At 57.5% G+C, this 13,161-nt stretch overlaps 4 protein-coding genes across 4 annotated transcripts; 3 read left to right on the top strand and 1 right to left on the bottom strand.

Annotated features, from left to right (window-relative positions):
• Position 1: 1 nt before the first annotated feature.
• DICSQDRAFT_66399 (FabD/lysophospholipase-like protein) lies at positions 2 to 646 on the top strand (the record flags this gene model as incomplete). Its single annotated transcript, XM_007368515.1, has 3 exons — positions 2 to 49; positions 108 to 152; positions 215 to 646. Coding segments are annotated over 3 exons (525 nt in total), but the record flags the coding sequence as incomplete, so codon positions are not given.
• A 465-nt stretch (positions 647 to 1,111) lies between these two features.
• DICSQDRAFT_128739 (uncharacterized protein) lies at positions 1,112 to 2,418 on the bottom strand (the record flags this gene model as incomplete). The annotated part of the gene is made up of 3 exons (XM_007368514.1): positions 1,112 to 1,432; positions 1,489 to 2,283; positions 2,341 to 2,418. 3 exons carry the CDS (start codon positions 2,416 to 2,418, stop codon positions 1,112 to 1,114), a joined length of 1,194 nt encoding a protein of 397 aa, XP_007368576.1.
• A 2,766-nt stretch (positions 2,419 to 5,184) lies between these two features.
• On the top strand, positions 5,185 to 7,429 carry DICSQDRAFT_109841 (lysophospholipase; the record flags this gene model as incomplete). The annotated part of the gene is made up of 6 exons (XM_007368513.1): positions 5,185 to 5,999; positions 6,112 to 6,248; positions 6,311 to 6,468; positions 6,539 to 6,790; positions 6,856 to 6,900; positions 6,964 to 7,429. 6 exons carry the CDS (start codon positions 5,185 to 5,187, stop codon positions 7,393 to 7,395), a joined length of 1,839 nt encoding a protein of 612 aa, XP_007368575.1. The 3' UTR covers positions 7,396 to 7,429.
• Positions 7,430 to 7,935: 506 nt separating this feature from the next.
• DICSQDRAFT_156644 (uncharacterized protein) lies at positions 7,936 to 12,859 on the top strand. Its single transcript, XM_007368512.1, has 6 exons — positions 7,936 to 8,445; positions 8,517 to 9,090; positions 9,141 to 11,740; positions 11,794 to 12,225; positions 12,283 to 12,477; positions 12,533 to 12,859. The coding sequence occupies exons 1-6, from the start codon at positions 7,980 to 7,982 to the stop codon at positions 12,541 to 12,543; spliced, it is 4,278 nt and encodes a 1,425-aa protein (XP_007368574.1). The 5' UTR covers positions 7,936 to 7,979; the 3' UTR covers positions 12,544 to 12,859.
• Positions 12,860 to 13,161: the final 302 nt, after the last annotated feature.

Raw genomic sequence — 13,161 nt, 5'->3', positions numbered from 1 at the left:
ACTGCTCGTTCTGGCCCGTGGTGTCGACACGATTATCGCCATTGATGCGGTGAGTAGCTTGGCTGCATCTGACATCGACATTATGTCCTGAAAGGCTCTTTCCCCAGCCTGCGGACACCTCAGACAACTTCGCTGCAGGCCTCGACCTCATCGTGAGTGCTTCCGGCGCCCTCAGACCTCTGATGTAGCATCTCACCTTCGTATGCGCTCGAAGTCGACGCAAGCGCGAGTCCAGCTCTTCCCAGGAACGTACTTCTTCCCGCCCGTGCCGAACACCACGGACGTCTACCTCTCCCAAAATCTAACGCGTCGCCCGACGTTCTTCGGATGCAACAGCTCTGCGGCAAGCGACGAGCCTTTCGTCATATACATCGCGAACGGCGGACCGCCCCTCGGGCAAGCCCCGGTGACCAACACGCCCACGTTCCAGCTGGAGTACTCGAACGGCGAACTCGGGGCGATGTTGGACCAGACGTTCGATATCGCCACCCAGGGCATTCCCTCTGAAACGCCCAGAGGGCCAGAGAAGGATCCCGACTGGCCTGCGTGTCTTGCGTGTGCCATCACGGACCGTGCTAGGCGCACGATTGTCGCGTCGAGGAGTGGGATCTGTGAGACCTGCATGGCGAGGTATTGTTGGAGTTGAACATCTGGTACTCGCACGTACGGCTTGCGGCATTTCATGGTAGCGGCGGCCTTCGGTGACGATCGCCTTCCATCCCAGAAGCGAAAATTACCTGTGGATGGTCAGTCCAGGAAGTTGTCCAGAGTAGATCGAGGCTTCTTCGAGCCAAAAAAGTACATGTTCCATGTATGTGGAAGGGGTCCCGACTTGGCTCTCGCGCCAACACGGTGGTGGCCCGCGTTGGGATCATATACTCTGTTGTTATGGAATAGATAGATCATAACGGGTTGCCCGCAAGGGTGAGCGTATACTCACCTTTGCATGTTCGTAGACTGCCTCGGTCGTGCTCACTCGAACGATACAATCCCACACATCACGGAGCACTCCGTTGCCGAGGCGCCCCACTCGACTCGCTTGAATGTATCGCTATGACCAGTGGGCCGCTATTCGACAACCTCTCCTACGTGTCCAATATGACCCCTTGTATCATAAGCACTTCTCCCACATCTCCGAGGTCACCTCCACCAAAGACGGTGCCTTGTGCCGCGTACGATCCTCCTTGCTCCAAGCCAGGTAAGCATGAGTATCGCTGACGCAGATGGCCAGCGCAATCGGCTCCAATATCGCCAGGAGGTGGGCCCGGTAGGTCCGCATCACGATCTTGAACCGTTTGGTGTCCGTGGAACTTGCTCCTCTCCAGGCTGGAGCCCACATCAGTGTTCTCAACGCTGGGACACCAGCGGAGGCGTGCATGTGGAGCGGAGAGTTATCCGCAACGAGGTCGGTTGAGTCGAGTCCGGTATCTTCCTACAGCGTTGAGGAGGTCAACACGAAATTCACTCGCTAGACTGAAGGACACGTACCATAGTCGCACGATCCCATAATTCCAGATGCTCTAACCTTGGTGCCAAGAGGGCATCGCACACCCTCGCGGGAGACTGCCAGCTGTAGGAGTGCCTGTTGTGAAAGGCGCGGACAAGGCGAAGCTTCTCCAGAGTCTGTCCAAATGTGCGGGATATCTCGGTGAGGACAGCGGCGTCAAGAGGGTAGACCATGTCGACGGCAAGGCACGTCAAACTGGGAACCGGACTGCGGAGACGCCGGACGAGTGTCGCTGTTGTGGTGAGGGAGGAGAGAGATTGCAGGTGATCCAAGGGTATTTGTCTTGTAACAGGCACGGAGATGGCTGCGTTACCCTCAAGGTCGGACACGGGAATGTCTACCGAGAGGTGCCTCACGTTAGGAACGCGAGACAGGACCCAATTCAAGTCGCTACGCGTCCGAGGGAGCGATGCAGTGGTCATCCACGAGATGGTGAGCACGCGCAACCTCTCAGCTCTGGTCCTGCCAAGCCTGTCCACCTTTACGCTCGATAGACCCCTGCAGAGCGACGCGAGGCCAGCTGGGGAGCGGACAGCCACTTCGTGGTAGCGGAAGTCCTCGAGGAACTCCGCCATGAATCGACACGTCCGGCTGAGGCTTGCCATATCCCTCGCGCTATCAATTTGGCTGCACGCCGTCTGCTTAAGCTCTGTAGGAATGGCGAAGATCCCGCAGCATGGTTGGCTTGGGCGACAAGTGGGCAGCGGCAACAAGTCCAAGGAGGTAAACGGGGATGGGCAGTTATGTACCGTCATTGTCTTGGCGGATTTCCAACGCTAAAGTATTGCATCTCGTGTCAAGAGGATCTCTGACACGCAAGCAAAGCAACATACCTTGTAATCGCGGAGTAATTCCGCGATGGCGTTATTCGCGTCAACGGCCTCCCCTTCGAATTGTTCTTGCTCGTTCATGTGGGTTTGCTGACATTGACCGGTGTGTGTAAGCAGAGGATCTGCTGCGTTTTTCTGGAGTGACAGATATACGGTGGGCCGTGGTTGGGTAGGATGCGGGAAGGAAAGGAGATCAGACCGCGCAAAGGCGGGGCGGCGACCTCGCCGGGGAATGCCGACCGGTCACAACACGTGTAGTTCCTCCCCTCTTGGTCTCCGCCCTCAATCAAAGTGCCAGATATCCGCCGCTCCCATCTGCGGATATCCTGGTATTTGAAGTCGCGTCGGATAAGTAGTTGCGCGCGACGCGTCGAGGACGCCACAGTAACGTGATCGCGTTAACCACGGGCAAACAGGCGTTTGATTGAGATGCTAGGAGATAAGGAATTCGATTAGATAACGACGACTGGCGCGACTGGCAAAGGCTCAACCTGGGGCCGTGAGTGTCTAAGTACATACTACCTTGGACGTCGCATAGATCAATCACTTACAGGCCACGGTCCACTGTATACCTTATCTGACTGGAAGGAGGCTACAGCTTCTCGTAATTTTTTCAGCGACGCCATTGAGGACGTACGGACGTTCGCGATCTAAGCGGAGAGCTACATCGTCCAGCCTTGTTCGTGCGCATTCCACTGGCACATAGAATCCGCATGGCCCCAAATCCATCTCTGCATAGAGCTCGTATCGACTGAGAAAGCGTCACGCAAGTTAGCCTTGAGCGCTAGGAGCGGGTATAGGGGGAGGACGTTCTGTATGATTGGAGAGTGTCACGTACTGTTGGCCAATGTTTACGTTGCCCCGTTTCGACCGAACGCAAATTTTAGAGCAGTTTAAACCTTCGAGCGGAGAGGCTGGAGGTCGAATTCTAAGAAACGAAAACTACTCGGACAACATCTTGGAATGATTAGAGCAGCGCAAGTTGTAAGGTGAGTCTGCCAGTTGGCTTGTAACCGGAGAGCAAGTCGGGCCACAAAACATCGTAACTCGTGCAAAAAGAAACACCGTCTCATAAATCAGTGAGCAAAGATGCCCTAGCGTTGCTGTCTCGAGATGCCGATGCGAGGGAGAGCACAGGCGCTAGAACAATGCATGCATCGGGTTGGGGGCCGCGTGTGCAAGCCGCACTGCCTTCTTCCCCAGGTTCCCTTCTCTCCCTCAGCTCAGTACAATCGCTGCACGTTCTGCTTATGTACAGCAAAGAGCGTATTGATACGGAAAACGCGTTTTGCACGAGACCGGCGCTCCCAAAGACGCCGGAGAATCACGGGATCCAGACGCTGTACTCAGGTTATTTGGGATTAAGTAAGTAAGTGTGACTTCGCAGTGACGCACATCCCTGGAGATGGACGGCTGATTTATTCATCCCAAATCACTTATATTCCATCTGTAAATGCTTCATAGGCTTCAACAGTGCTTGACATGCACATCTTTGCTCAACAGTTTGTTCTCTCAGACAGGTCCAAGCTGCCCAGGAAGGATACTGTGACGAGGTGACCGTCTGGTTTCCGCACGGCAGGGAACAGTCCGTCGTTTTTCAATGAATTTTATCCAGAAACGCCACATATTCACAGATTGTTTGCCTCGCGCGTCCCTTTTCAGAGACTTTTCTCCAGCTGGAAATATCCGATTCCCTACCGTGCCGGCTATCTCGGGCCGGTCCCCGCGTTTGGGTGCAAGAGCGCCTGACTCGGACGCTGGCTCTCGCAAAACGCGTTTTCCGTATCAATACGCTCTTTGCTGTAAACCAAGTCCGTCGTCCGTTGTTTGACCAGATGTCAAGGTGATTCTGACAGAGCTTTGGACTTTCATTTGTGAAGTTACTGTCCTCTTGAATGACTACTCAATGGTGGCAGGAGTGCGACATGTAGCAAGAAACGTCGATGCAGATGCGGACCGGGAAGGTTCTCGGCAGACATAATTGAGGGATGTTGGCAGGCACCGCTGCCAGCGTGGCTGCTGGCATGGCTGCTGTACAACCATCTCTTCTTGTGGTCGGTTCGGACGCTGGCGAAGGAGTTCTACATGTCCTGCTTGCTGTTCAAACAATCACTCTCGTGAGATGAGTGTCCTTTTCTTCATATATAGGGTCAGAAGACCGTCCGCCCTCAGGTAGACGTCATTCGCGGTGTTGAGGGGTGAGCTGAAACCCGCTGGGACCTGGGAGCTGTGCTAAAGGCTGACCATGAGTACTTAATCTGCAGCGCCCTTTGTAGCGGTTGATCGGATCAATTCAGCCATCCCCTTTATGTTAAGGCCGACAAGCTACCGGGAAAATGCTTCAACCCTGTCCAAGTCGAACGTACGAAGTCCTTGAAGCCCTTGAAGCCTGACTTTCAGAGCGTGGAGATGAGGTCTAGACGACGATCAGTCCATGTCAGCCCGGCACGTCCTCCTGCGCAGTGCGAACTGTCGTGGCGAGGAAACGCATGGGACAGGCTGATGCGTGGGTGGCTCTTCTTACCACAATATAACATCCTATTATATCCATCAATCCGCGTGGACAGAACGCGTTTCCACCGCTGTCCAAATCCGCCGATGAAAGCCAATCAGCAGCGACCCCCGAAACCTCGTCGGATGCGTGACACAAGATCGGGAACGCAGGTACGCACGCGATGTCGTTCCTGTCTATGTATGAGAACGATCAACTTTGACTACCATCTGCAGCCGGTATATATTGTCCGCATCGCACCTTGAGCTTGAGTGCCATCCTTCGCGCGTTCGGCCCAGCAGCCCCAGCCATCACGCTCCCAGGTAGCCCCAAGCGAGATATCTGCTGTGCCAACCATGCGGGCGATCTCCATCTCTCTCGCGCTTTATCTCACTACTGTCTCTCTTGGCTTAGGAGCCGCCGCACAATCAGCCGCCGCGGTCGCGTACGCACCCACCGAGCAGGCCTGTCCCGCTGGTACTTCTCTTGTCCGCCAAGTCGGCTCCAACGCGCAGAGGCAAACTCTTAGCGCGGGCGAGGCTGCGTATGTATCTGCAAAACAAAAGGTCGTGGCAGAGGCGTGGAAGAAGTACCTGGCCAACGTCCGAAGTCACGGCAAGGCCGCGCTCCCACCCTATGTCGACGAACTTCTTCTGGGCCAACGGGGACACGGCGCGTTGCCCAAGCTCGGTATCGCGACGAGCGGTGGAGGGTACCGAGCGGCCATCTTCGGTGCGGGAATAATGAACGCGCTGGACGGCCGCAACCAGACGTCCGTCAAGGCGGGTACGGGAGGCATCCTGCAGACCGCGACGTACCTCTCCGGGCTGTCGGGCGGTGCCTGGCTCGTGTCCTCGCTCGCGCAGGCGGACTTCCCCATGCTCCCAGAGCTAATCTTCGGGCCGTCGCCCGCCTCCGCCAACAACGGGTGGCTCGCCGACATCGACTTGCTGACCCCCGGGGGCACGAACGTGACCGCTGACAATGCGTACATCGCGGAACTTCTCTCAGAGGTGTCGCTCAAGTTTTCAAAGGGCTTCCCGGTGACGGTGACGGACGTGTGGGCGCGCGCGCTCTCCAGGCACTTCGCGAACGGGACGACTGCGGCGAACTTCTTCGAAAACAGCCTCACGCATGGGGCTGGGATCACCTTCTCGTCGATCACGAACGTGTGCGTAGTGCCCATTTACATAGCCCAATCTATTCTTGGCCTCGCGCTTCGCGCAGGATGCGGAGGTGGATGTTTCATGGACTGCATGCTAATCAAGGACTTTGTTGCATAGGCCCTCATTCGCGAACCACGAACAACCCTTCCTAATCGTTGTCGCCGACTCGCTCGTCAGCCGTAACAATGGCTCCGCCGTGACAGAGGCGGGGGACATCGTTCCCTTGACTAATCCTATTTACGAGTTCAATGCGTGTGAGTAGATGAACGCACCACTTACATTGTGCGCATGGGCTCACCTAAGTCCCTTAATCTAGACGAGACGGGGACATTTGATCCCCAGTTGGGAGCATTCACTCCCACCAAGTTCCTTGGCTCGCCGCCGAAGAGCAGTGGGGTGTGTGTGACTGGCTTTGATCAACTTACCTTCCTAGAGGGCGTTTCTTCTAACTTATTCAATGAATTTAACACTTCGGTGAGGTACTTTCAGTCTGAGTGCCAAATCGCCTACTCAACCCGTTGAACATCGTACAATGGAACTGCAGGCAGCAGCCCTAAATGCATCCATGATTGGCCCCATCATCAATGCTCTTCACAACGCGTTCCCGGAGACGGGCATCCGCCTCGACTCCGCGGAGATTCCGAATCCCTTCTTTGGCATATCGCCGGCTACTTTCCCCGACTCCGACCAGAACATACTGACTCTGGTCGATGGAGGGGAAGATGGCGAGACGGACCCATTGCAGCCACTACTCGTGAAGGCGCGTGGCGTCGACACGATCATTGCCATCGACGCTGTATGTAACTTGGTCGGTTCCAACGTGGGCGTTTCATCCTGACATTGTATTTTGTTTTCTAATAGCCCGCGGACACGAGTGATAACTTCGCTGCAGGCCTCGACCTGATCGTGAGTCGTTCAGCTTCCTATGCCGGACGCCTTGGTACAGTGTCTCACCGTTTTGTGCTACAGTCGACGCAAGCGCGAGTGAAGCTCTTCCCCGGAACGTACGCCTTCCCGCCCGTGCCCAGCACCACGGAAGTCTACCTCTCGCAGAACCTTACGCGTCGCCCGACATTCTTCGGATGCAACAGCTCTGCTGCAAGTGGAGAGCCCCTCGTTGTATACATCGCTAATGGCGGCCCACCGCTCGGCCAAGCTCCACTGACGAACACGTCCACGCTACAGCTTCAGTACTCGAACAGCGAGATTGAGGGGATGTTGAACCAGCTCTTCGATATCGCCACTCAGGGAATCCCCGCAGAGACTCCAAAAGGTCTTGAGAAGGATCCTGTTTGGCCTGCTTGCCTTGCGTGTGCGGTCACTGATCGCTCTAGACGCTCAGTAGGCGTAGCGAGGAGTGGGATCTGTGAGAGCTGCTTCGCTAGGTACTGTTGGAGTTGAGCATGTAGCCTGTGCAGCTTGCGATAGTATTCAGTACCAGTCATAGTGCCGGAGTGAAGCGAGTGGACGACTCCGTTTATGGGATGATCAGCTTCGGATCTCGGACAGGCACGACGTCCGGATGATCATGATCAGGTAGAGTCACGCAGTAATAGGCCGCGAGCATGATGGCTTCCGACGCGATCAAGCGTCGCGCCACTACAGTGCTTGCTCGTGTTAGGATCAGAAGCCCTTGGTAAACAGATACAAATACCGAACACGTTGTTTCTGCGTGGACAGCAACATAACAGCGCAATCTGCAGCGGAAATTTTGATGGCGAGGAATCGTAGCAGTTTCAATCGATTCCAAACGGCTCTGCCTGCAGCTGGGTAGGATAGTCAAAGAACTCGAAGTGAGAGAAGCGTCCAATACAAACCATAACCCTAGGTGTGGCCTGTTACCATTTACGGAAACGGCAAGTGGCCACGGGTTCGGGTCTATAACGGACTTGACAACTTGGACTTTGTCGGGACACCCAACTTGCCCACCTCCTCATCTTTCACCCACTACGACGGACGTTAGGTCCACCGGTTTGGTACACGTCATGGCTTCCTTCTTGTCGAAGGTGTTCCCCCGCAAGAAGGACAAGGAGACGTCAAACAAACGTAACTCGGTCTCGTCACTGCTCGAGGGCAAGTTTGAGGCGGTTTCCCCCACGATCTCTCCATCCGCGGCACACTTCGCGGATTTAGCACAGCGGCCGAAGGAGCGAGGGAGAGAGAAGGAGAAAGAGAAGGAGAAAGACAGTGCGTTCTCGCTGTTCAAGACCAAATCGCGTCCCGTCTCTCCCCCGCCAGACACGCGCAAATCCGTGCCAGATGCACCCCACCTCACCCTTAATCTACCCGTACCGAAGGAGGAGCGTAGCCGCGCGCTCGGTGTCGTGTTTGAGGCAGATCCGAACGACACGAGCACGCTACCCGACAATGTGATCGGCGAGAGGCGTTTGACACCCCTCGAGACTCTGCTGCTTGTCAAGGCATGTTCCCAGGCCATCGTTGACAATGGAGGTGCGTGAACACATCTTTGACTTCATGGTCCTTATGATGACACGGCGATCGTGTGCGTTGTGCGCGTGTAGGCCTCGAGACCCTTGGTGTCATGCACCCCTTCTGGTATTCAGCTTCTCCCGAGGTGCAGCGTAAGCTCATCTCGCTATTCATACTATCCTTGGCTCCCAAAAGCCCGATAACCACGCTCTCTCCGTCTCCTTCCTCTGCCGCCGTCAACTTCAACACCGAGCTGGAGTACACCCGATCTCCCCATGACATCGCCGCCGTGCTCCGCTGGGCTTTGCGCCACTTACGCCTCGAAGGGGAATCGTTCGGTCGCGCTGCCGGACAATGGGATTGGTATCGAACATTCGCGGAGGCAGAGCGCGCTTCTGCATACCCTCCGACCGCGTTCACCGATGTGTTGGTTCCTCAGATTTCCCCATCACATCACCAACTGCTCGTTGCCACGCTCGACATTGTTTCTTCGCTCGCGTCGCATGCTGAACGCAACAGTATATCGGGCAGCAAGCTTTCCAAGTTCCTTGGCCTCTGGCTCCTGACGGCTAAGAGGAGCGAGGAAGGGGAAGACTGGAATAGCTTCTATACGCGCTGGGAACGCGCCGGTCGTATTCTTGAACACCTTTTCCTGGCTCATATTCGGTACGTCCAATGTTGCGCGTTTGCATTGTCGCCTACTCATGTTGTCGCAGAGACGAAACGGTGCGGAAGAAGATGCCGCTTCGACTCACTGAGCTCGTGAAAGGCTACCCGTATCATAGCAGAAGCGCATCTGCAGACACGACGCCCGCAGCCGACGATGATCTGTTGCCGCGCCCACGTTTCTCCACACGTCGATACAGTGCGCTGTACGTGCGCGTGGAGACCGAGCTCGCGGATGGGAAGGCTGCCAAACCCAAGCCCCATCCGCTCCGACTCATCTCTGATGCCCTCAAGTCCGAGGTCGAACTCACGGATGGGCAGTATCAGAGTATTTGGGAGGCGATACGTGCCGCTGCTCTAGCGTCCGATGAACCAGACCCGATCCTCGCTACTGTCGACGGCTACCCTTCACTTTCGCGCATTTTTGCCGACGAGACTACCCGTCTGTTATCCTTTGTGCCTGCTGAGTCCGGTATCGCATCTACTTCTGTACCGACGATCCGCCTCCCTCGTCCTCCCCGCAGACGCTCGAGCTTTTCGAACACGCCTACGCAGCCACAGGCGAATGGCAACGGTAATGGCAAAGCAGAAACGAATGGCAGCGCGCAACGCTCCGCTGTCTCACCCACGACGTCGCCCACTTCACCCAGCTCTCCCAAGGACTGGACGGACTTCTCGGCAGCAGGTTTCGGCGAGAGCGCACTGGGCAAGGACTTTGCCAAGACGCTGCTGGACAAGGATGTCGAGGTGACAGACCCGCCTCCCGTGGAGCGCAAGACGAGCAAGAGGCGTCGGCCTTCCTCCCGGCGGTCCTCCGTCGACAACCCATCCGCCGAGTCGGCAGCCCGGGCGGCGGAGCTCGCCTCGCCAACTTCCAAGCCGCCGAAGTCGAAGTCGACGATCGTCAACGTGGTGAAGCTCGACGAGGCGTTCGTCGACTTCTGGAGCGACGCGCTCCTGGACCCAATCGCGTCGGACTGGCCGAACTTCGTTGTCGCGCAGCTCAAGAACGGTATCACAGGAGTGGAGGCCGACGGACAGCCTGTCGGGTGGCTCGTCCTCGAGCAGCGCTTCGTCTCGCCGCCGCCGCCGCCGCAGACGGCGACTGAAGAAGCGGCTGCGTCGCCCTCCGCTGGACCGCGCCGCGCGTCGTCCCCGCGCCCGTCCATCCGCTCGGACCTTTCGGCGAGGAAGAGCTCCACGTTCTCGGCGGCGAAGAAGCGGCTGACGTTCTTCGCGTCCGCGAGCCAGACTATCACTGGGGCGACTGCGAAGTCTGAGGTGAAGGCTGCCGCGAAGAAGAAGGCGGTGAAGGGGTCGAAGGTTGGGGAACTAGGTGAGATCCTGCCTGAAGTTGAGGAGAAGCCCGAGGAGAAGGTCGCAGAGAAGGAGAAGGAGGAGCCCAAGAAGGACGCTGAGCCTGCTCCTGCTCCTACTCCTACTCCTGCCCCTGCGTCTGCCTCTCCAGAAGCGCATCCCGTCCCTCCGACCCCAGGCACTGAAGAGTCGAAGTTCGTGGAGAACATCACGCCCACGGAGGCGGTCAAGCCCCCTGAAGAGCCCAAGGCCGAGCCTGCACAGGAACAAACGATCACTGTGCCCGCCGCTGAAGCTCCTGAGGCGTCTTCCCCGACGGAGGTGTTGTCCCCGCTCACCCCTACCGCCGAAGACTTCCCGGCTGTTCCTGTCGTCGGTGGCCTCCTCGCCTCCGCCGCTGCGACCACCCCAGTAGCCGTCGAGGCGCTCAAGACCGAGGATGCCACGCTCGAGGATAAGCCTGTCGTCACCGTCGAGCAGGAGCCCGAGATCCCTACAGACTCCGCAGCCCCGACCCCTGAGAAGACGCTCCCGCCTGCCCCCGAGCCCGTCGTCCTCACTGGAGAAACTCCAGGTCCCCAAGTCGCGCTGGAGACGAGCGAGCCTGCGGCGCTCGCGGAGATCTCGCAGAAGATCGACGCCATCGTGGAAGAGGCTGCTTCTGAGCCTGAGACCGAGAGCGCGGAGCCAGTCTCTGCGGCTGCTGCTGAGGACCCCACGACGGAGGTTGTTCAGCACCCTGTCCAGGTTGAGGAACTCGTGTCTGACGCGGAGGCTCCTGCTGCGGCAGAGCCTGCCCCTGTTGAGCCCGAAACCGAGCCCGAGGCTCCTGCTGCGGAACCTGAGGCCGTCGTGGAGGCTCCTGTCGCTGCGGAACAGCCTCTCGCTGAAGCACCTGCACCTGCTGAGGCGCCTGTCATCGAGGCGCCTGCTGCTGCCGAAGAGTCCGTGGTAGGGGCCCCCGCTCCTGTTGAAGAATCTGTTGTCGAGGCGCCTGCTACGGTTGAGGAATCAACAGCGGAGGAGCCCATCGCTGTCGAAGAGCCCGCTGCAGAACCCGAACCGCTTGCCCCGGTCGAGCCCAAGGCTGCTCCTGTTGAGGCTGAACCCGCTGCTCCCGAGGGAGCCTCTGCGCCTGTCGTCGAGGAAATCGCTGATTCTGCTGAGGAGACCGCTCCAGCAGCCGAAGAGTCCGTCGCTGTTGTGGAGGAGGTTCCTGCTCCTGAACCTAAACCCGAGACCGCGCCTGTCGCCGAGGAAGCTCCTTCTGCTGAGCCAGAGCCGGAGGCAGCCCCAATCGTAGAGGAGCCTGCTGTTGAGGAAGCCCCTGCAGGTACGTTGAAACATGACATTTGTCTCACTGCCTACCTCATTCGTATGTCTCAGCAGAGCCTGCTCCCGTCGAAGAGGCTACACCTGAAGCTCCTACCCAGCCTGAACCCGAGGAACCCGCGCCTGTAGAGGAGACTCCTGTCGCTGAGCCTGAGGCGCTTGCGGAAGAGCCTGCTGCACCTGTTGGGGAAGTCCCCGCTGCAGTCACGGAGGAGGTTCCCGCCGCCGTTGAACCTGTACCTGCCGAGGCGCCTGTTACACAGGAAGCTGCCGCACCCGCTGTCGAACAGCCCGCCGTCGAGGAGCCGACACCTGCTGTAGAAGAGACTTCTGCCCCAGTCGCCGAGGAGGAGGCTCTCGTCCCCGAGCCGACACCAGAGCCAGCACCTGAGGACTCAGTCCCAGCTCCGGTCGATGAGCCCGCACTCGTGGACGAGTCTGCCCCCCTTCCAATTGGGGAGCCTGTTGCACCCGCGGAGGCTCCTGGTGAGTAACACGCCGTTTCCTGTGTCACTGTGTCCAGTCTGATGAACTGCATGACAGTTGAAGAGAGCACTACTCCTGTTGAGGATATCCAAGCCGACGCCGCCGCTCCCGAAGAGCCTGCGGCGTCTACCGAAGCCGCCCCAGAGGCTGCTCCTGAGCCGCAAGTCGAAGAGCCTGTTGCCGGAGAGGCGCATGAGAACGGCCCTGCAGCTGAGACTCCCGAAAATGAGGAAAAGTCTGCCGCTGCTGAAGGTACGTGTCTCCCAGCTGACCTTCATTTGCATCCTGATCATTTTTGGGACTGTAGGGAGTCAGTAGGCGTTGCTTATATACCTAATGGTTTGCCGCGCGTGGAAGCATAGACGTGTTGTGCGGATTGCTTTGCGTTATCGGATGATACCCCATGTCATTGTCACGGTCTCCCCTCAAGTCCCAGTTCCGAGTTACTCGGACGGCCATTCCTTCTTTATCGTAATATGCTATCCCCTCCGCCTGTGTTGTCGATCTACATAGTTGTCTCGTGAGTTAGTTGCAGTAATGGTTGGTGGACAGTGTTACATATGCTTGGCCCGGTCGATGTTCCGTAGTCCCCTTGCTTCATCGCTAGCTTACACGTCTTGCAAATTGTCCCCGCTCTGTCTGACGGTCGACACTGAATACATCACGTTCGTTCGTACACTAGTCCTGATGTCGGTGGTTCAGCCTCATCTCGACTTGAATGGCCCACGTTTTTGAAATGTGGCGTTTCATTTGACAGCTAGCATGTCAGGCTGTGCAACACCCCGTGTTCACCGGCTTTTGTGTTTCAACACCTGCATATCGATCTGGCTCATGCTCCCCGCACAAGGCCTCCAAAGAGCCCAAAGACATGCGAAGTGGTGCTATTGTACGCAAGGCGAAGTCGGCGCACGACGAGGACGAGGATGGGCGAGGCGC

The sequence above is a fragment of the Dichomitus squalens genome (assembly GCF_000275845.1).
Source record: "Dichomitus squalens LYAD-421 SS1 unplaced genomic scaffold DICSQscaffold_36, whole genome shotgun sequence".
NCBI lineage: Eukaryota > Fungi > Basidiomycota > Agaricomycetes > Polyporales > Polyporaceae > Dichomitus > Dichomitus squalens.
Note: the sequence above shows the minus strand (reverse complement) of the source record. Positions and strands in the feature narration are given on the sequence as shown.

What these genes read in the sequence shown, in the direction of transcription:
- DICSQDRAFT_156644 (XM_007368512.1), top strand. Translation starts at nt 7,980, where the DNA reads ATGGCTTCCTTCTTGTCGAAGGTGTTCCCCCGCAAGAAGGACAAGGAG. An exon ending in GGCCATCGTTGACAATGGAG is followed by an intron (nt 8,446 to 8,516) that starts GTGCGTGAACAC and finishes GTGCGCGTGTAG; the next exon opens with GCCTCGAGACCCTTGGTGTC. An exon ending in CTTTTCCTGGCTCATATTCG is followed by an intron (nt 9,091 to 9,140) that starts GTACGTCCAATG and finishes ATGTTGTCGCAG; the next exon opens with AGACGAAACGGTGCGGAAGA.